General features: G+C 44.6%; 1 protein-coding gene across 1 annotated transcript in view; it reads left to right on the plus strand.

Moving 5' to 3' along the window:
• Window positions 1-16,909, plus strand: part of LOC134214963 (dual specificity protein phosphatase 18) — a 29,944-nt gene extending 13,035 nt beyond the window's left edge. Inside the window, exons 2-3 of the mRNA XM_062694237.1 lie at window positions 15,683-15,926; window positions 15,997-16,909. Coding sequence (XP_062550221.1) covers window positions 15,683-15,926; window positions 15,997-16,326 — 574 coding nt within the window. The 3' untranslated portion in view covers window positions 16,327-16,909. The remainder of the gene's footprint in view (window positions 1-15,682; window positions 15,927-15,996) is intronic.
• Window positions 16,910-22,273: the final 5,364 nt, after the last annotated feature.

The raw sequence follows: 22,273 nt of genomic DNA on the forward strand, positions 1-22,273 counted from the left end.
TTTTCTACAGTTGTGGGCAATCCAATTTTTAAGAGGTATTTTGAGTAAGGGTATGCGATAACACACTTTTTCCTAACGAAACGAAACGAAACGAAATTTAAAATGTCTATGTTGATTCGGATCGAAACGAAACGAAATATAAATTTCTTTCGAGACTTCGAAACGATACGAAATCAAGGTTCATTTAATTCGAAATTTTTCGAAACGAAACGAAATTTTGATTTTTTTTCCGCGGAATTTTTATTGAATTGGTTTTACATTATGTACTCAATTCTGATTTCACTTTTTCGAAATCGAATAACTGTTTTGCGACCAAAAGAGTTATAATAACTGAAGAGGCAATCTATGATAAATCGTCACATTCTCGCCACATATACCATTGGCGATAAGGCAATACCCCAGCATTTGTGCCGCTTTCAAAGGAATTCATCGTGGAGCGTGTGCTCCCGAATCTGATCAATTTTATCTTCTTCTTCTTCTTCTTATTGGCATTACATCCCCACACTGGGACAGAGCCGCATCGCAGCTTAGTGTTCATTAAGCACTTCCACAGTTATTAACTGCGAGGTTTCTAAGCCAGGTTACCATTTTTGCATTCGTATATCATGAGGCTAGCACGATGATACTTTTATGCCCAGGGAAGTCGAGACAATTTCCAATCCGAAAATTGCCTTGACCGGCACCGGGAATCGAACCCAGCCACCCTCAGCATGGTCTTGCTTTGTAGCCGCGCGTTTTACCGCACGGCTAAGGAGGGCCCCTCAGTGTTATATCAGTAAGCATATAAAAATAAAGAAATTGTGGGATTTTTCATATATGGATTCAAATTTTGTTTAAAACCTTAGTTCACCTAAGAAATATGTAATTATGCTGAAGCATACTTCATATTGTCTTTTCAGCGTGGTTTTACAGTATTGACTTTATCAAAATTTAAAAAAGAGTGCTTAGATTTATTTTTTATTTGGTGGGATACTTAATTATGTATCCACATATGCCAGGCGTATACGCAGGTATAGAATTGATATTAATAGATCAACATTTGAAAAGGGCGTATATGTCAAAATTTATTCCTTCTCATTCTTCGTCTACATAAGCATACCTGAAGAATCCTGTGCACCTTTCTAAAATGCACAAATATATGTATTTCAGATTGAATTTCAGGCAGAGCGGCCATATACAGATGTGCTCGACTTGCGGTTAGCGGCAGCATAGTCTTATATACAATCAACTCGACAAACTGAGCTATTGTGTGTGTCCTTGGCATATAAGAACAGCTGTTATGGTCAGTATGTGCTGAAAGCAATCATAAGTAAAAAAATCTCAGCAATTTTAATGATCTTTCAACAAATTCGCAAATTTCATGCGACGATCTAGAAATGCCCACAAATCTGCAATGTTACTCACATATTGTGCAAATAGTCAAAGAAAAGCTTATTAGCTTAACTGTACACATCATAGTTGCTAATCATGATTGGCCGAGAAACAGCAAATATGCACAGCTCACCAATTAAATAATATTCTTGGGATACAAAAAAATTATTCTTATTGTACTTGCTTCGGAGTTTCCAATTCATGACCAATAACGATGCTGGTCACGTGGTTATATTCAATTTAAGATTAGGAGAGGAAAATTAGTTTAACACTCATTGTTTTAAGAGACCGAGGAATGATCTGCATCTCTGTGAGCGCTACGGAAAAGAAATCGTTGGTTAGTTGAGAAGGTAATTCATATGAAACCCCTTGGTAAGCGACAAAATATTTGTTGTGAACGAAGTTATTTTGAAAACATGAAGACGAAAACTGTGTTTCAAATGAATCCAACGCAAGATCAATGTGCTTCGTTTAATAATCTTCTACAACACGATCGATTCCGCACTAAATAATTTTGTACTCTTCGATGCAGCCATTAGTTTTATTACTTCGCATTCTCCCACACTACACTATGGGGAATCAGGTGGCCGAAAATCAAAAAATCGACTTTCTCTGATTCGTAATTCAAGTTGACCTACTAAATGCTAATGCTTTGGAGCATTAAACCCCAGCATATCAGCACTCTAAGCCATATGGTTATCAAGATATAGGCATTAGAGCCAGACACTTTTTAGTTCTTGAAAAATCAATGCATTATTCAACTGTCAATATTTTCGGCTACAGTAGCTCTTTTCCAACTCTTTAAAAAGTTTCTGAAAGCTTGTTTCATGGACTTGCGAAGAACGGGTTAGTTATGGGAAAATAGGTAGTGAAACATCCGAAAATGACCCGAAGAAAAAAAATTTCATACAAAAAGTTCCATACAAAAAAAGTTTCTCAAAGTTTCGCTTAGCGACTACCACTACGACTTTCTTTGGACCTCCCAGAAGGCATTAAAACAAATTCCAGCTGCTTATGGCTGCAAATCTGCGATTCCGATCACTTTTTCGAAAAAAAGTCATTAATTTTGAAACATTAAATGTAATTATTCTCATAATACACGGCAGACTGTGATGGGCTGGATACAAATCCCATGCGTATGACAAAAGAGCATCAAGAACAGTTAAAAAAGAGATAGTAGATAACACGAAAAGTGTCGTAGGCTTCGTGGTAGGCCGTGTACACGATAGCTTATGCAGCTATATGATACTCCATTTGGCGTAGGCTCACCAAGAGGAGGCAACTCATTATCTATCAAGTATCAAGCAAATAAATATGAAAAAAAAACAATATACTCTTGAGGGTTACGAAAATACTCTAGGCTTCATTTGAAATTATTTCATAAAAAGTAAAATGTTGATATTAATTAAAATCCAATATGTGAATACAAGAAGCAAAAATGTCTGTACCTAAGGACATCTTTCGATAATTATTGGTATGTACCTAATGTACTAACATTCTGATCGCGATAAACTGCCAAGAGCCAATCAATCCTGAAAAGCTAGACAGTTATTGTAAAGCAACCTACTGGTTATATTTGCAGCTGTATGATTGGTATAAAATTCCTGCTACGGTGCATAAAGTCCTTGCCCATGCTGGGGATATAATTATTCATTCACCAGCACCACTTGGAATGTTGGCTGAAGAAGCAGCTGAGTGTCAACACAAGCACTTAAAAAAAAGTCGGACTCATCATGCCAGGAAAGCCTCAAGAGAAGAAAATTTACATGACGTTTTCATTCGTGCTATGAACTCGTCGGATCCTTTGATAAGCTCCCTCAACTTAGGTAAGCGACTTCAAAATAAATCTAATCTGGAATATCCAGAAGATGTTCAAAGTTTTTAGTGACTGAAACTTCTTGCAATACAACAGATTCGAGTACAGAAAAATATACCATAGCAGATATTTTAATCGATCTTGAAGAAATAAATGATGATTTTGTTGAGGATGTTCATGTACATAATGAATAAATAAATGTTGTTGCAGTATATTTATATATCTTGAAGCTTTTATTGCATGGAGTTCGTTTAGCTTTAATAGAGCTTTATATTGTATTCCCTTTACTTGTTTTACGGGTTAAGAGCCTAAACCAATCTGAAAAATCCTACAAAGACAACCTGTTACGTATGTAGATGCAATGGCCTGTATTTGACGGAGTCCTTGTGCAACTTAGAACATCTGTACAACTCAATTCACATAAAAACAGTATACAATTTTCTTGTTTGAACTCTACAGGTCTGCGCTGCAATAAAATACACATCTATAGACTGCTGTGTACATGAGACATTCGTAGATAAAAGGGATATATTCCATAGAGATCAAAGGTCTGTATTCCAGGGAGTTTGGAGACCTTAGAAGTAATAACGACCTGCAAAACAAGTATTTCACATCTTTTAGACAATAATCTACGATATAAGTGTGAAATATTGCAGAAATGAAATGAAAATATTTTCGGCCACCTACTTGTATGGAGCCGCCCCATAGTGCACTAGCTGGCATGATCAGCATCAACACGATCGATTGCACACTGGTTAAACAAATTTCTGCTACGCGAGGTAGATTTTTTTCACTTCGCGTTCTCCAGGACTAGCTGCGTCCCATGACCAGCAGCAACACGATCGATTCCGCATTCATATTGTGCAAATAGGGACACGGCAGGTATTTTCGTCTGTTTGTCATAGTCTCGAAAACCAATAAAAGAGACGCTTTTTTGTAAAACTCATAAGTACCAAATCGTAAGCTCAGGAGAAACGTTCTGCTATAGTGGAGTTCTAGCAAATGTACGTTGCTTTCGTTGGTTTTAGCCCCTACGACGATGGACGGAAATACCTGCCGTATCCCTAGTAAACAAAAATATCACAAAATTTGAATCATGGAAACACTGAAGACGTTTTATAGAAGAAAACTACTTACGTATTTGTCGACTAAGAACCCCATGGGGTTATGTAAAAGCGTTAATAGAAAAAATTGTATAACCTAAAGTTTTGAAAACAACTTAACGATTTTGTTCAGCGGCGCAGCCAAAATTTTTTATAATGTAAAGTATGGGTTAGTTTAAATTCGTTTCGAAATTCCGTTAAATTTCGTTAGAAGCTAGTTTTTTCTAGCGAAATTTTTGTAATTTTACGAAACGAAACGAAATCAAGAAATCAGATTTCGCCATGCTCAAATTCCGCGAAATTCCGCGGAATTTCGTTTCGAACCACCTGAAACGAAATTTTTCGAAATACCGCATATGCTTAATTTTGAGGAACGGAAGGATTTGATCTCAGAACTAAAAGCTTTGCTATATGACAAGTATTGTGTTGTTTATCATTGGAAAGTACCGACGATACTCCCATACTTTTTTGCTTTTCCCCATCTTTCTGCTCTTTAAGCTTTACTGCTTGATTTTGAGAATGCTTATCGGTGGTATTTTTGCCTTTCTCGTACACCAAGGTGTAACGAAAAGACTATATATTCACTTCCAAGACGATTTTGTGATAGAAGGTCCAGAGACCTATAGTATTATATACCAATGGACTCAGCTCGACGAATTGAGATGATGTCTGTGTGTGCGTGTGTGTATGTACGTGCGCAAAATAAAAATCACTCATCTTTTAAGCACTTATCTTGATCCGATTTGTTTGCGATAAGTTGCATTCGACGGGGAATCCTGTCCCATTGTTTCCTATTGAAAATTGGCCAAATCTGACTCTGGAATCAAAAGTTATGGCCAATATACGGTTTATACACAAAAAAAACATGCTAAGAAGAAATTCTCACTCAATTTTTTTTAGTATATCTAATGTACGAGAAAGGCACAAACACCGCTAAGCGAATCAATCAGGGTTTTTATTCTTAATAAAACAATTGACCACCAACCGTGTGGCTCAGTAGCACCTGAGAATTCATTAGCAGGCGTTAATCATCAACTTAGGAGCTTTGGGAAGACCTCTTATTTTTTTTAACCTGGAATGAACAACTACCTCATGTGTTTGGCAACTTAACGGCAGGAACTTCATCGTCCACTTATAGAACGTCAACAGTTATCCAAATCACCAGAAATATAGAGTTTCCCGTTTCAATTGTAGAAAAAGACGATCTATCGCGACAATTCCACCGAAATAAAATAAAAATGCAGATTATTTTTCCTTGAATTTCTACAAACACTAATTCTGTTGGCCATTGTTTTGTTTGTTTGTTTGTGTATTTACGACACATTACACCAGAGTAGTGCATTCGTGTCGGAAGGCGAATTTAGCAATACAATTTTGAGTGTTACATTGTAATATCTTCCCTACGTCTTGTCTCACTTTTCTCTCACTCTTCTTTTCACATTTCTTTTCTCTATTCTTCATCTTCATCTTATTTAACGGTGCAGATTCCAGCGAAACAGTCGGAGATCTACTCTACGATCCGGTTGGTAGGATAATTTGTCGGTGGTACCAGCCAAAGGCTTCCTTCCTGGTTGAACAAGAGCTGTGAAGTAGCAGCGCTTTCGTCTACGTGGATCAACTGTTGGGGGAAAAGGTGCAACGATAAACTCTGAAAATGTATGAATACACTTGTACTTGCCTGTGGGGCGCTTTGCCCCACAGTACTAGCTGCTGTCGAAACCATTACACTAGTTCGCCAATACCGACAACAGCCAGCACTGGGGATGCGCTTTGTGTAATTTTGTTTCGGTTACGGTCCTCCTCCAGGCGAGAATACAGTTCCGGTTTGATGGTGACCTGTAATTTTGGCAAGGCAGTATCTGTATACAGATGAATAGATCGAGTACTGACCTGTGGGACGCCAGTGCCCCACAGTGCCAGCCGTTGCCGAAACTACTACACAATTGATTCCAGATACACCGGCAACAGCCGGCACTGGGGAAAGGCTTTGTGTAGTGCTGTCGACTGGATTGTTCTTGTTAGGGTGTTGGCGTTGGGTGGATTCTGTTTGCTGGTGTGGGGCGGTGTCAAATTCGATTTCGCCACCGTCTAAAGCTGTTTGGATAGGTTGGTTTGCTGCAGGAACAGCAACAGTCTTTTCGTCGCTTCGTCGGCATTACCCAGGGCAGCTCTGAGACTAGTTGTGTTGATGTCGTTGTCCTGTCGTTGCTGCTCATACTTCTGGCAATGGAGGATAATGTGTCGCACGTCAACGATGGTTCCACAGCACTCGCAAGTTGGCGGAGGATCCTTCTTCAGTAGGAATGTATGGGTCAGTCTCGTGTGGCCTATTCTTAGTCGGGTCAGTGCACGCTGGTCCGCTGGACTGCTCTGATCCATCCATCTGAGCGTATCGTTCTTGATCTCTCTCAGTTTCTCGTCGCGAGAATCGTGCCACTGGCGGTTCCATCGCCATCGTATTGCCTGTTTCATCGCTCTCAAAGCGTCTTCGCCCGGAATGGGCATATCGATTGCAGGCTGTCTCCTAGCCTCGTTTGCTAGTCGGTCGGCCTCGGTATTTCCACTAATGCCGGCGTGTCCAGGGATCCAGCAAAATCGGATGAGTTTATTGTGCACCAAATTTTCGATCTCCTGTATCCACGGGTGTTTTGATGTCCCGGATTCTAATGCCAACAGGCAACTAGCCGAATCCGTTAGAATTATTATCTCACCATTGGTATTCGGGGTCAAAACTGCTTTCTTTATTGCATACGCCTCCGCAGAGAAGACACTGCACGCTTGCGGAAGACTGAACGATCCTGCGAGGCCGGTCGTGTGAAACGCGGCTCCAACCGCATCATCAGATTTTGAGCCATCGGTGTAGATCACCGTCGAACTACGGAATCTTGTCGAGAGCAATTCTTGGACGACTGGTATAGCTCTATTTGGCGGGGCGCCGGCTCGAACGCAGTTCTTTACATCCCACACTATTGATGGTCTTCGTGCGTGCCAGACACGATCACTCTGCCTTGCAAGCTGGTCGATAGCGGGGAGTGTTGTACCCGTAATTTCGCAAAGACGGTCTGATGCCCGACGGATCAACGGAAGGGTGCTGTTGTTGGAACATTTAGTCATAATTCGAATGGCCGTCCGCGCTACCGACTGTGTAACAAGTAATCCAAACGGAAGAGTGCCAGCTTCGGCCATGATGGAATTAATCGGGCTGGTCACAAATGCTCCGGAAGCATAGCGTACCATTTTATTGTACGCTGGGGCGAGGGTCTGCAGGGTCTCCGGCCCTCCTCGGCTCACTAGTCCAACTCCATACATCAATTTCGCAGTTACTAGCGCCGAACCCACCTGCAGTAGGGTCGCTCGGTTACCACGTGGAAGTTTCGCTCCAATCATCTGGAGGATTCGCAGTCGTGAGTCGCACGATTTTTTCACCGCTTTACAGTGCGGTTTAAACGTGAGCGTTCGGTCCAGAGTGACACCCAGGATCCTTAGGAGGTTGGTTTTCGGAACAGGAATTTGTTCGATGGTGATCTCTTTGGCCGGCTCTCTGCGCGCGTTGGGGCTGCAGTAAAACGTCTGCGATTTGGTCGCAGATATAGAGAATCCCACGCTCTTCGCCCACTTGTTCACAGCTTTGACGGCGGTTTGCAATCTGCGGTGTAAACCTTCCTCTTTTGCTCTACGCACCACGAGGAGGATGTCATCAGCGTACAAAAGGATTTCAACTCCAGCGGGCAGCACGCGGAAAATTGGCTGCATCGCGATGAGAAACAGCGTCACGGACAGAACGGAACCCTGAGGTACTCCGTTCTCCAAGAGGTACTCTTGAGACGTATGTCCTCCTATGGATACCTGGAAAGTGCGTTCTGAGAGGAAACTCTGCAGTAAATTTAGCATCCGACCACGTATTCGCCAAGACTTTAGAGTTCGCAGGATGCCGTGTCGCCATGTGGTGTCGTATGCCTTCGATAAATCCAGGGATGCTATCAGGCAGTGCTCGTCGGTAGTAGGCAACGATCTTTCAAGCTCGGCGAAGTACGTATCGGTACCATGTCCAGCACGAAAAGCGTGTTGGCGCTTATCGAACCGTCCACTGGATTCGAGTTCGGTGATCAGTCGCCGATTAATAATTCGCTCGAGAAGCTTCGCCATGCAGCTGGTGAGCGAGATTGGCCGGAAGGCATTCGGTCCGGAATCGCGGCAGTTTGGTTTTGGGATAGGAATGACGACGGCTTTCCGCCAGTTGGCGGGAAACTCGCCACTGCGCCAGATATCGTTTAACATCTCAAGAAGCGTCGATTTTACGGATAGCGGAAGACGTTGCAGCAGAGGGTACCCGATCGAATCTGGACCTGTTGAGACACTTCGCCCTTTGTCGAGGGCCCACAGAAGTTCGCTCAGGGTAATATCGATGTTGTATACATCATCATTGTGATGCGAAAAATCTATGGACCGTCGTTCAGCTGCTGCTTTCGCCATCTGGAACGATGGAGGGTAGCTGGAAGTTGCCGATCTCTCGCAATACACTTTCGCCAGTTCTTCTGCCGCTTCTTTAGGATCATCCGTGAATCCGTCCACTCGTTTGAGGACGACCGGGCGCTGTTGCCGATTACCACGCAGAGTATTCACTGTCCGCCACAATTCGGTCGTCGTGCTGCTGGGTGATATTTTCGCTACAAAGTTTTTCCAAGACTGTTCCTTTGCCTCACTGATCGTCTTTCGCGCCGCCGATCGTGCTTCCTGGAATTTCGCCAAAGCCTCGGGATAGCCCTGTTCACATAGTTGCAGGCGTCGGAGGGATCGGAGACACTTTCGTCGGTGTCGAATTGCTGCTTTCGCTTCGGGGCACCACCATGGTGTCGCTTTCGGTCCAATTCGGCCGCTGGATCGTGGGATGGATTTTGTCGCTGCGGCTAGTATCTTCTCGGTGAAGCTGTTAATGTCCCACTCGACATCTGGCCGGATGGTTTCGGCCGTAAGCCGCTCGTACAACGTCCAATCAGCTTGATCGTAGAGCCACTTCTGTCGTGTCGTTCGATGGTTCGTCCATCCGGGAATGGATAAGATGATCGGGAGGTGGTCGCTATTATGCGACAGGGTTCGCCAAGCAAACCTAGGAGCCAAACTCTCTGAACAAATTGTTACGTCAATTGCCGAGGTTTTGCCCGTACCCGGATCAATGCGGGTATGTGAGCCGTCGTTCAGAATCACCAACTGATGGGTCAAAGTCGTCTCGGCGATGAAGCGACCAAGCGGGTTCGACTGGTGAGACCCCCATGCGAGATGGTGCGCATTGAAGTCCCCTAGAAGCAACATCGGACCCTCTAGCTGCTCGAATAGCTCACTCAGCGCTGCCTGACACTGCGTAGAGCTCGGCGGGATGTAGATAGATACTACCGTTACCTGGATCGGTGCGTGGATGCGTACTGCGATAAGCTGCAGGGTGGTTTGGATCTGCACACGCTCAAACGGTATGCCTTCTCGGATGGCTAGGCCAACCCCGTGTTGCCAGTAGTGTACGCTGTTCGACTCCAGAAGTAATGTATAGTTCCTGCCCACGAAATCTGGTGCAACAACGGTTTGATTTACCTTGGTCTCCTGTAGTGCACCGACGCAAGGCTCGAGATCAGCGATAAGAAGCTTCAATTCGCTGATATTGCCCTTGAGGCCACGCAGGTTTCACTGTAGGGCGAGTACGCCACCGGATCGACTATCCGTGGCGGATCGTGTGACGGATGATGATGTGGATGCCCTCCGCGTCGGCGGGTTGGCTGTAGGAGAGAGATTTGCCGCGGTAACTTCTGCAGGTGTTTGTACTATAATGGGACTTGCCTGTGGGACGCTTTGCCCCACAGTACCAGCCGCTGTCGAAACCATTACACTAGTTTTGCCAATACCGACAACAGCCGGCACTGGGGATGCGCTTTGTGTAATATTTATTCGGTGGGATGGGCCTGTTCCGGGTGAGAGAGCTGCTGTGATGTGGTGTGGACCTGTAAGGTTTTTCGAGACAGTATCTGTTTGCAGAAAGGAACTTCGAGGACTGACCTGTGGGATGCCTTGCCCCACAGTGCCAGCCGTTGCTGAAACTACTACACGGTTATATCCAGATCTGCCAGCAACAGCCGGCACTGGGGAAAGGCTTTGTGTAGTATTTTCAACTGCTCCGCTATTAACGCTTTCATCGGTTGTATATGCTGGGTGCTTCGAGCTCGGAGGTGAAGGGCGGCGGCCAGGGCATAGGAGGGCTACCCCTACCCCCTGCCGTCTATTCCGGTGTCTCTGTTTCGTAAAGGTATTTGATTGTGTAGGGCGGCGGCCAGGGCAATGAAGGGCTAACCCATCCCCATGCCGTCTATCCCTAGTTTCCGGTGTCGCGGTATGATCAATGTTTCCATCGGCTACGGAAATCATCATCAACGGGTTGGTGTAAGACGTGCCGGATGACTCCTTTAATCTGCCGTACTTGCGTCGGAAGAGGTACTACACTTTCCCTGCTTCCGAACCGATTTGGCTCGTTGTCCGTGTTCGTGCTTTGGTCGTCATTGTAGTCCATGCGTTGTTGAGGAGTGAAGCTATCGAAGACCTTGATTAGGGTTTGTCTCCGGTATCTCTGACTCCTCGCTAGAGAAGTCCATTTCCGTGAGGTCATGGGTGACGGCGGTTTTTTTGGCGGCAGACTTGGGTCTGGTGAGGTGGCCGGTTTAGCAAAAGTATTTTTCGAAGATCGTCCACGCTGTGTATCCTGAATGGCTTGGAAGTTATTCCTGGATCGAGTGATGGGGCCTATCGTTGTGTAGGTTGGTCGTTGTTCATGGCTATGGTGCGGTTTTTCTTGGCTGGATGTTTCGCTAGTATGGCTCTGTTTTACTTGAACAGCTTGTTGCTTCGTTTGTCTGATATACGCATGCATTTGATCTATCCGCTCATCTTTTCGTCTGATTTCTTCTCGCAGTTTACAAATTTCCTGGTCTTTTCGTGTCATGGCCGCTTCGAGCTCCTTTAGCCTTTTCTCGAAAGTATTCTGTTGCGCTGTTGCCTGCGCATAGCTACCTCCTGCCTGCTGTTCGGCTCGTTTTCTTGCCTCCGGAAAGCTTAAGTTGTCACGAACTTTAATTTTGATGACCTCTACTTCCTTTTTGTAAACCGGGCACTGGCGATTGGTCGGTCGATGGTTTCCTTTACAATTCCGACAGAATGATGCTTCGTTGCACTCTTCCTCCCCATGAAAATTGCCAGAACAGTTAAAGCAGCGTTGCGGTCCAGGGCATCGGACGCGAGTGTGGTCGTAGCTGAAGCATCCATAGCAGAGCATCGGATTCGGGAAGTATGGACGAGTGGCAACACGCAGAAGGCCTACTTTGATATACTCCGGGTAGGTTGTCTTATTGAACGTAAGGATCAGAGCTGGCGTATTCATTCTTTGGCCGTTCTCGTTCTTGGTGATCCGCTGGACACGGATGACATTTTCCTTGGTCAGTTCCGCCAGAATATCTTTCTCTTCCATGTGGATCACGTCATAGCAGGAGATGACGCACCGGCTAACGTTCAAGTTCGGGTGTGGGGCAATTTCTATTTCAGTTCCGTCGATTAGTTTTGTTAGCTTTAGCAGCTTAGCAACTTGAATCGGGTCACGGACACTTAGAGTGTACTTGGTCCCTTGCGCTTCAGTTTTGGCATTCTCAATTTGACCAGCACATGCCTCTACGGACTTTCCGATCACGAACGGATTTTTCGGGAGTGGGATTTCATTTTTGCCGGTTAGCTGCAAAAACGTCAGCTCACCGAATTTATTCGTCGGGTCCATAAAATTCGGTAGTCTGCGTTTTACAGACCCGCCTGGGTCGCCGCTACTAGCGGCCGCCATGTTGGTTTACGTTGGACTCACTGTTGGCAACGGTTACCCGTTACCTACCCCAAAAGAACGAAAGAAAGGTAAAAAGGAATGATCTTACCTTCTTTGTCCCTTCAACGTATTTTTTTCCAGGTGTGCGTAAAATTTTGATCCGCACTGTGTTCACACACTTTTGGACGACACTGTAGTACTTCTTCGATGACGATCGGACACTTTCCAGATTTTCGAATTTTTTAAGGATTCAAAACTTTTCAGCACTTTCTTCCTATTTCAATTTCTCCTCCTTCAGGCGCAGCGCGACCTACACCATCGACATTTGAATGAAAAAAGGCCGAGCAGCCGATCGATGGCTGTTTGTTTTGTTCGACAAAGCACTTGGCGAATGCACTTTTTCACTTTTTACAGCCGTTTTTCGGGCGATTTTTGCGAAACCTTCACTGTTCACTCTCACTTTTGCACTTGATAAGCTGATCGAAGTACGTTTCGACCGCCGCGACCGCGAAATATTGGTAAAATTACCCTTGTTTACTTCGAGAGCGCGCACTGTACCACCGCACGGGACGGTGTGTCGGAACGTGGTGCTGTTGGCCATTGTAAGTAAGCCTATTTAGGCGTGACCAATAAAATGATGATTGATTAAGTGTAATAGTCCGTTTGAAACCACGTTTAAAATTCCCCGCAATTCAATTACTTTTCACGAACGACAAAACGGTGAGACTTGGGACATTCAAAATCGCAATGTTTCGCTATTTTTGGCGTGACGCTATTTGAATTCGTTTGTTCTCTGTGGTCCCACCTAGATTTTTGTCAGCTGTATGTGTTTCGAATTCTTTTGATGTCATTGGCTAGTGGACATGGTTCGTTACCTAAAGACATGCGAACAAAGTTATGTGCCGTACTGAGTGACGACATCGTCGTTTCCTCACCAGGTGGGGGAGTAAGGGGGAATGTGCGCTATCTATGTAATTACTGTTTAGATAATTATATTGGTTAGCATTTATTCGGAAACAAAATACCATGCGTCCGCCTTTGAACATTGTAGAATGTGGATTGCTTCGGAGGTAATTCGCATTGTAAAATCATTAAAGGGGATGTAAAGAAATGTGTAGCTCCGAGGAGCATCATGGGCCCCCTCCTTATTCACATTTCGCGAGGAATCCAAGGTAAAATGGTTCAACATATCAAATTTTAAATGACACGCGTGATAGGTGTGTTTACTTCTAGACATTTCCTCATTCCAACTAGACAAAATTGGGATGGGATGTCAAGAAAATTTGCACAAATTTTCAGTACCATTAGACAGATATGACATCACAAGCGGGGATGCCATTCGGTGCGCAGTGGATGCGCATTCCTCGTCGTGTCGTAGAATCTGCAATGGCTCAGAACGCGGTGAAACGTTTCGCTGCATCCTATGGACGTTTGAAACAGCGTCAGCTGTTGACCATTAGCAATGTTAGGGCGTTCGGTCCTTTTGCGTTCTAGTCGCTCCAACAAATGTTTGTTTACACCAGAATCGTCTTAATTAGCAAAATTCTCATTCGATTCCTATTTTAGAAATGTCAAAATGGCATTCCTCGTCTAATTCGAAATGTTTACGACATCTTGCCAGTGAACACCGTTTGATTCTATAATCGGACAACATTTTCAGCTAATTAAAACATCCGTCACCACAGTTTTCAATTTGCTTTGTACCCGAATTTCTTGGCTTTAATGAGATGTTCGGAAGCGCATGAAATGCTTTCGTTAGATCTCGCTAATGGCTCGGTACTTGCTCAGGTGTGCAATGCTTTTATTATTAAGTGCAACGGTTGCTTTGAAAACTGTCATCGCTTACAGCCATAGAGGAGACCTTAATTGACTTTGACTAATGTTTATTGCCGTTTCTCCGTATAATGGACGGTTTCTGCAGTGTCGCAAAAAGCGCTCGGCAAAATTCTTGAGTGAAGATTAAATAAGTCAAAAGGGATAAGAAAATGTCAAACAGTCTATAAATCATATCTGAGCTCAGTAAAATATTACATTTATTATATGTGGGCCAATATGTTAGACATTGGGGCACCTACAACTTCGAATGATTTATTTCCATGAATGGAATTGTTGTTCTTCTTCTTTATTGTAGATTATTGATAATTGAGTGTTATTATCAATTTGATAAATAAATTTCCGATGAAATAAAGCACCATATATTCGAGTTCTTGTGAGAAAAGTAAACAAGTAAAACTAAGAACTATAAGAAAAGTGAGCGTTACCAAAATTAGCTTATTTTATATTCTATCGAAAAGTATTGCGAATCCAGAGATTTTGAATTCTTCTCAATAAGGCCATTGCCCATATTTTTTGTAAGGTAGCGTCTCTTAAATATTGAAATTTCTCAGCTGGTGACCTCAACGAGACGGTGCCAATGGTAAATCGGCAAGAAAAAAACATATTTATAGAATTAAGGCACCAGGCGACTCCATTATTGCTCGTTATTTGTACAACGACGATTGGAATGTTCTTTGTCATTCCTTCCCCCGTCCGCATTCGTCGTGTGTAATGTGGCGCTTACTAATGTGTGGAAGGACGCTTGGCAGCTTGCAGTTAATTACAGTGCGGCTTTTACGATTGAGTATGGCCAGTTTGGGATCGGCCGGAGCTCACATGTGGATCGTGGACAGAGCCAGCGGGCGACCAATGGCGGCGACGACGACGGTTTACGATGGCCATAAGTGCTGACGATTGGCGAAAGGAATTTCACACGCGAATCGCATGAGTTACCTACCCACTGTATGTGGAGCAGTTTGGCCTTTTGCTGAACGGAAGGCGCGTGCTAATGCACGGGTCGGGTGGCGTTTGAGCGTTGGTGAAAAATGGAAATGTTGTTCGGGCGGGTGAAGGGTAATTCGAAGCATTCGGACGGGAATGTATTTTTGCGTTTGACGGGTGGATGATTGAGACGGAATTGAAGTACCACCGCTGAGTGCCAGATGGGGCGCCAAAGGTTATAATGGACGGTTGGCAGCATGAGTCATGTTTATGATGTGAGAAAATCATATGTGATCCAGCTGAAGTGATAAATTCCGGACGTTCATTGTCCGGATTCTGAGAAAGTTTATGTTCTGAGAGTTTCATGAACCTCTAGAAAACGTTCTACAGACATGTAGAATAAACACGTGTATGCCATGAACACTTATGGATCCAGTTTCGAGTTCTTATGGAATAGATCTTGAGGATTGTTGAGGCAAGTTTTCAAGGACTTATGCCTTTTGTTTTTTATAGGATTATTGAATAAATACAAAGCAATTAAAATCCAAATTGATGACCAATAGTTCGGGTCCCAAGGTTGAGCAAAACTGAAGACTCGACAACTCCTGAAGTTTTGAAAACTTCTTAGAGTTTTTCCGGGGACTTGTGAAATATGATACAACTGTAACAATAATTTTATGCCACTTTTAGAAGAACCGACGATTGACCACTCTATTAATGCATCGACAATTCATAAATAAACCTTGATTACAGTTGCCAGTCTCAACAGTTGTTTTTTACTCATTGCATTTACAGATATTCCATCACTGCTGTATCAAAGTTGTTGCGGAACCTGTACCTCTGCGGCGGAAGTGCAGCCACTGTGCCCACAATGCAGCAGCTGGGCGTTACGCTGGTTATCAATGCTACGACTGAATCGGAACTGCCGAACACTCCATTGCCCAGTGATGACACCGGCTATCTGCGGGTACCGGTCAAGGACAATCGCGAAACGGACCTGGATCGGTACTTCAACCAAGTGGCGGACCGCATTGAAGAGGTGAGTCCGCCAACCATTTTATATTACCTTCAATCGACCTTCAACGATCTTTCCTTCTTCCCCCTCACAGGAATCCCAACGCAACGGCATTACCCTGATCCACTGCGTCGTCGGTGTCAGCCGATCGGCTTCCCTCTGCCTGGCCTACCTCATTAAGTACCACCGGATGAGCCTCAAGGACGCCTACCTGCACGTGAAAGCAAAACGTCCGCAGATCCGGCCCAATGTGGCCTTCGTCAAGCAGCTGATGGAGTTCGAGTACAAGCAAAATGGGACCCGATCCGTCTCGCTGATGTACTGCCACGCACTGGACCAGGAACTGCCGGACATCTACGAGCCGGAGTTCCGCACGATGGAGATGCTGTACCACAAATTCCGGCGGAACATTGCCCGCCGCTAGGAGTAGTGGTTGGACGCAGTTTAGCGTCCGAAACAATTCCCCACTCGTAAGATGATCGTGTATTCGTCGCGTAAGACACTCGTAAAGGACACTATTTAATGAAATAATGACGCATAAAAGTCGACTGTAGACTGTAGGCATGATAAGTTCAAATATGTAACCGCGATGATTCATACGGTACTGGAATGATGTGTTTTCACTTCACACAAGTATTGATACCAAATATGTATACTAAGTTAAGGATCGATGGGTCGACTGTCGTTTAGAATAAGTTGCCCGGCGCACCGCTTCAACTTTCGATAGGCTATCGTGCACTAAATCTTTACGTTAAGAAATAATTTCGATTAAAATTCTGATGTAGTAATTTTCTATGTCATACCGCGTATGAAATAGTTTCGTAAGAAACTTTTTTCGAACAGAATAAGACACATAAATTCGGAGTGATTTTTGTGATAGTCGGATTTTGCTTTTAAATCATTTTCGATTTCTCTCTATCAGCTATCTATAACTCTTAAGTTCGTTAAATGCATAAGAATACTATTGTACTGTTTTAAAAATAAGTATCAATAAAATGAATGTTCACTTAAAATGCGTTATTTATTATGTAGCAAGACGAGGAGCTCTTTAAGACGGAGAAGGGCCGTTCGGTCGAATACCGTTTTCCGATTGCCATTTGGAAGAAGGTCACTAGGCCGAAAGTTTTTTGACCGAATATGCCACAGACCATTAGGCCGAAAGTCATTTGGCCAAAAGGGTCGTACATATGGTCGAACAGAACATTTGGCCGAAAAGGTCATATGAAAAGAGAGAAATGAGGTGTGAAAAGGGAGACGTCTCACTTCTCACTACTTATTTACCACTCCTCACTGTGGAAAAAGACGTGAGACGTCTCAATTATCACTCCTCATTACTCACTTCTCACGTCTCACTATGGTCATTAGGCCGAACGGTCATTAGGCCGAATGGTCATTAGGCCGAATGGCCATTAGGCCGAATCAGCAGTGGGGGGTGAGAAGGTGGAAGTGAAGAAGGAAGAAGGAAGAAGGAAAAAGGAAGAAGGTAGAAGGAAGAAGGAAAAAGGTAGAAGAAAGAAGGAAGAAGGAAGAAGAAAGAAGGAAGAAGAGATAAAGAAGAAGGTAGAAGGAAGAATGAAGAAGGTAGAAGAAAAAAGGTAGAATGAAGAAGGAAGAAGGAAGAAGGAAAAAATTAGAAAGTAGAAGGAAAAAGGAATGAGAAAGAATAAAGAAGGAAGAAGGAAGAGATAAAAAGGAAAAAGGAACAAGGAAGAAGAAAGAAGGAAAAACACTGTACACCGTCGAGAGTTTTGAGCGCAGGCATACTGCAACGAGGTAGTGGTCGGATTCAATATTCGCACTGCGGTAAGTGCGGACGTTCGTGATGTCGGAGAAGAATTTACCGTCGATTAGAACGTGGTCGATTTGGTTTTCCGTTTCTTGGTTAGGTGATCTCCATGTGGCCTTGTGGATATTTTTGCGGGGAAAGAAGGTGCTTCGGACTACCATTCCGCGGGAGGCTGCGAAGTTTATGCATCGTTGGCCGTTGTCATTCGATACGGTGTGCAGACTATCCGGTCCGATGACCGGTCTATACATTTCCTCCTTCCTACCTGTGCGTTCATGTCACCGATGACGATTTTAACGTCCCGCAGTGGGCATCCATCGTATGTCTGCTCCAGCTGTGCGTAGAACGCTTCTTTCTCGTCGTCGGGTCTCCCTTCGTGTGGGCAGTGCACGTTGATGATGCTATAGTTGAAAAAACGGCCTTTAATCCTCAGCTTGCACATCCTTGCGTTGATTGGCTGCCACCCAATCACGCGTTGGCGCATCTTACCTAGCACTATGAAGCCGGTTCCCAGCTCGTTGGTGGTGCCACAGCTTTGGTAGAAGGTAGCCGCTCGATGCCCGCTTTTCCACACTTTCTGTCCTGTCGATCGAATCTCCTGCAGCGCCACGACGTCGAAGTTGCGGGGATGTAATTCATCCTGTCGCAACCAACGACGACTTGCAATTCCATGTTCAAAGCTTCCAATCGTGATCCTGTATTCGTCGCCTAGGTCTTTGCCGATTATATCGAGTCGCATTATCTCTTATATTGTTCGTAATGACATATGTCATACGTGTGCTATATAAGCACGATCTTGTTATGCTTATTTCCGAAGCACTTAGAAGCATATTACGGGATTTTTTGGAAGGGTTTTTTTTCGGAAATTCATTACAGAACGACATACTTTCGGATGGAATTCCAAAAGAAATATTTAGAAGAATGAATCCTGTGCAAGATTCCCAAAGGAATTCACCAAATGAAATTTTCAAAGAAATTGTTAAATCCGAATGAGAAAAGATGTCCGAAAGAATTCTTAGAGGATTTCTTATGGAAATACTAAAGGAATTTCTGAAAGCGTTGCTGAATAATTCCTAAAGGGATTTTTGAAATAAGTCATGAAGGAACCCATTTAAAATTCTTTGAAGAGGTTCTAAAGAAAATCTCAAGAGAAATTTTAAACGAGTTTTTAGTGCTTCTTGCTAGATTTTTGAAGAAACTGCTTGAGGACTTACTGAAGGATTGTTTTAAATTTCTGAAACAATTGCTGATTGAATTTTTTACAAAAAGAAAACGTAGAGCAATACCAAGAGAAATTTTCGAAGAATTGATCGCCGATTGTTTTTAAAGTTTTCCTGAATGAATGCCTGGAGGAAAATTGGAAGGAGTACCTGAAGGAAATTCTGAAGACATTCTAAGCATTCTTTCATAAAACTTTCGAATATAATCTTGCAACTTTTCCAAAGAAATTTCCTGATTTAACTTCGTAGGAAAAGGAATGCTTAGATTTTTTTTTCCAAGGATTTTCCAAAGAAATGTTCGAAATAACTAACGTAGGACGTTCCGGAGAATATTCCAAAAGGAATTCCTGGAGGAATTTCCGAAGGATTTTCTGGATTAATTTGCGGAGGATTTTTTGACGAAATTGCTGGGGAATTTTTAGAAAGAGTAACTGGAGAAATTCCGATGGAATTCTTGAGAGAATGTCTGAAGATATTTCTGGACGGCTTACCGAATTTGACAAAAGCATTATTCAAGGTATTTGTATTTATAAATGTTGAAATTGAAAAATCACCTGGATGACTCCAAGAAATTTCTGAAGGAATTTCCGAAGGCATGAAGTCATACCCATACTCAGTTACTGTCAAAATTTATGTGTTCAATTTAGCATCAGCATTCAGCAATTCGCGCGTGGGGGCAGCAGGGACTATGTTCAAGGGCTTGACGATCCCTCCTCAGGCCATCTGCGAGTTGCAGCGCCTGCTTAAGATGTGGTGGGGTTTGACAGTGGGCCCTGTTAAACCTCTATAAAAAGCTGCATGTATCCGCAAGTAGGCTCCGCCAAAGCGACCGTGTGCCGCTTAAAGCGCACAAGCCCAAGTCCTGGTGTTAGGTGGGACGCTAAACAGCCCTGACACGATCGCCCTCCGGCGAGACAGGAAGTTTGCGCAGGCCCAATAAGCCGCCTGGAAAACCAATAATTACGAACAATATAAGAGATAATGCGACTCGATATAATCGGCAAAGACCTAGGCAACGAATAAAGGATCACGATTGGAAGCTTGGAACATGGAACTGGAAGTGGAAGTCGCTAGGTTTCGCAGATTGCGACAGGATGATCTACGATGAATTACATCCCCGTAACTTCGACGTCGTGGCGCTGCAGGAGATTTGCTGGACAGGACAGAAAGTGTGGAAAAGCGGGCATCAGGCGGCTACCTTCTATCAAAGCTGTGGCACCACCAACGAGCTGGGAACCGGCTTCATAGTGCTGGGTAAGATGCGCCAACGCGTGATTGGGTGGCAGCCAATCAACGCAAGGATGTGCAAGCTGAGGATTAAAGGCCGTTTCTTCAACTATAGCATCATCAACGTGCACTGCCCACATGAAGGGAGACCCGACGACGAGAAAGAAGCGTTCTACGCACAGCTGGAGCAGACATACGATGGATGCCCACTGCGGGACGTCAAAATCGTCATCGGTGACATGAACGCGCAGGTAGGAAGGGAGGAAATGTATAGACCGGTCATCGGACCGGATAGTCTGCACACCGTATCGAATGACAACGGCCAACGATGCATAAACTTTGCAGCCTCCCGCGGAATGGTAGTCCGAAGCACCTTCTTTCCCCGCAAAAATATCCACAAGGCCACATGGAGATCACCTAACCAAGAAACGGAAAACCAAATCGACCACGCTCTAATCGACGGTAAATTCTTCTCCGACATCACGAACGTCCGCACTTACCGCAGTGCGAATATTGAATCCGACCACTACCTCGTTGCAGTATGCCTGCGCTCAAAACTCTCGACGGTGTACAACACGCGTCGAAGTCGGACGCCGAGGCTTAATATTGGGCGGCTACAAGACGGTAGACTAGCCCAAGAATACGCGCAGCAGCTGGAAGTGGCACTCCAACGGAAGAGCAGCTAGGCGCAGCGTCTCTTGAAGATGGCTGGAGAGATATTCGATCCGCCATTGGTAGCACCGCAACCGCTGCACTTGGCACGGTGCCCCCGGATCAGAGAAACGACTGGTATGACGGCGAATGTGAGCAGTTAGTAGAAGAGAAGAATGCAGCATGGGCGAGATTGCTGCAACACCGCACGAGGGCGAACGAGGCACGATATAAACAGGCGCGGAACAGACAAAACTCGATTTTCCGGATGAAAAAGCGTCAGCAGGAAGATCGAGACCGTGAAGAGACGGAGCAACTGTACCGCGCTAATAACACACGAAAGTTCTATGAGAAGTTGAACCGTTCACGTAAGGGCCACGTGCCACAGCCCGATATGTGTAAGGACATAAACGGGAACCTTCTTACGAACGAGCGTGAGGTGATCTAAAGGTGGCGGCAGCACTACGAAGAGCACCTGAATGGCGATGTGGCAGACGAAGATGGCGGTATGGTGATGGACTTGGGGGAACGCGCGCAGGACATAATTCTACCGGCTCCGGATCTCCAGGAAATCCAGGAGGAGATTGGCCGGCAGAAGAACAACAAAGCCCCTGGGGTTGACCAACTACCAGGAGAGCTATTTAAACACGGTGGTGAGGCACTGGCTAGAGCGCTGCACTGGGTCATTACCAAGATTTGGGAGGAGGAAGTTTTGCCGCAGGAGTGGATGGAAGGTGTCGTGTGTCCCATCTACAAAAAGGGCGATAAGCTGGATTGTAGCAACTACCGCGCAATCACATTGCTGAACGCCGCCTACAAGGTACTCTCCCAAATTGTATGCCGTCGACTAGCACCAACTGCAAGGGAGTTCGTGGGGCAGTACCAGGCGGGTTTTATGGGCGAACGCTCCACCACGGACCAGGTGTTCGCCATTCGCCAAGTACTGCAGAAGTGCCGCGAATACAACGTGCCCACACATCATTTATTCATCGACTTCAAAGCCGCATATGATACAATCGATCGGGACCAGCTATGGCAGCTAATGCACGAACACGGATTTCCGGATAAACTGACACGGTTGATCAAAGCGACGATGGATCGGGTGATGTGCGTAGTTCGAGTTTCAGGGCATTCTCGAGTCCCTTCGAAACCCGCAGAGGGTTACGGCAAGGTGATGGTCTTTCGTGTCTGCTATTCAACATCGCTTTGGAAGGGGTAATACGAAGAGCAGGGATTAACACGAGTGGTACAATTTTCAATAAGTCCGTCCAGCTATTTGGCTTCGCCGATGACATAGATATTATGGCACGTAACTTTGAGAAGATGGAGGAAGCCTACATCAGACTGAAGAGGGAAGCCAAGCGAATCGGACTAGTCATCAACACGTCGAAGACGTACATGATAGGAAGAGGTTCAAGAGAAGATAATGTGAGCCACCCACCGCGAGTTGTCATCGGTGGTGACGAAATCGAGGTGGTAGAAGAATT

Source organism: Armigeres subalbatus, chromosome 2, assembly GCF_024139115.2.
Source record: "Armigeres subalbatus isolate Guangzhou_Male chromosome 2, GZ_Asu_2, whole genome shotgun sequence".
NCBI lineage: Eukaryota > Metazoa > Arthropoda > Insecta > Diptera > Culicidae > Armigeres > Armigeres subalbatus.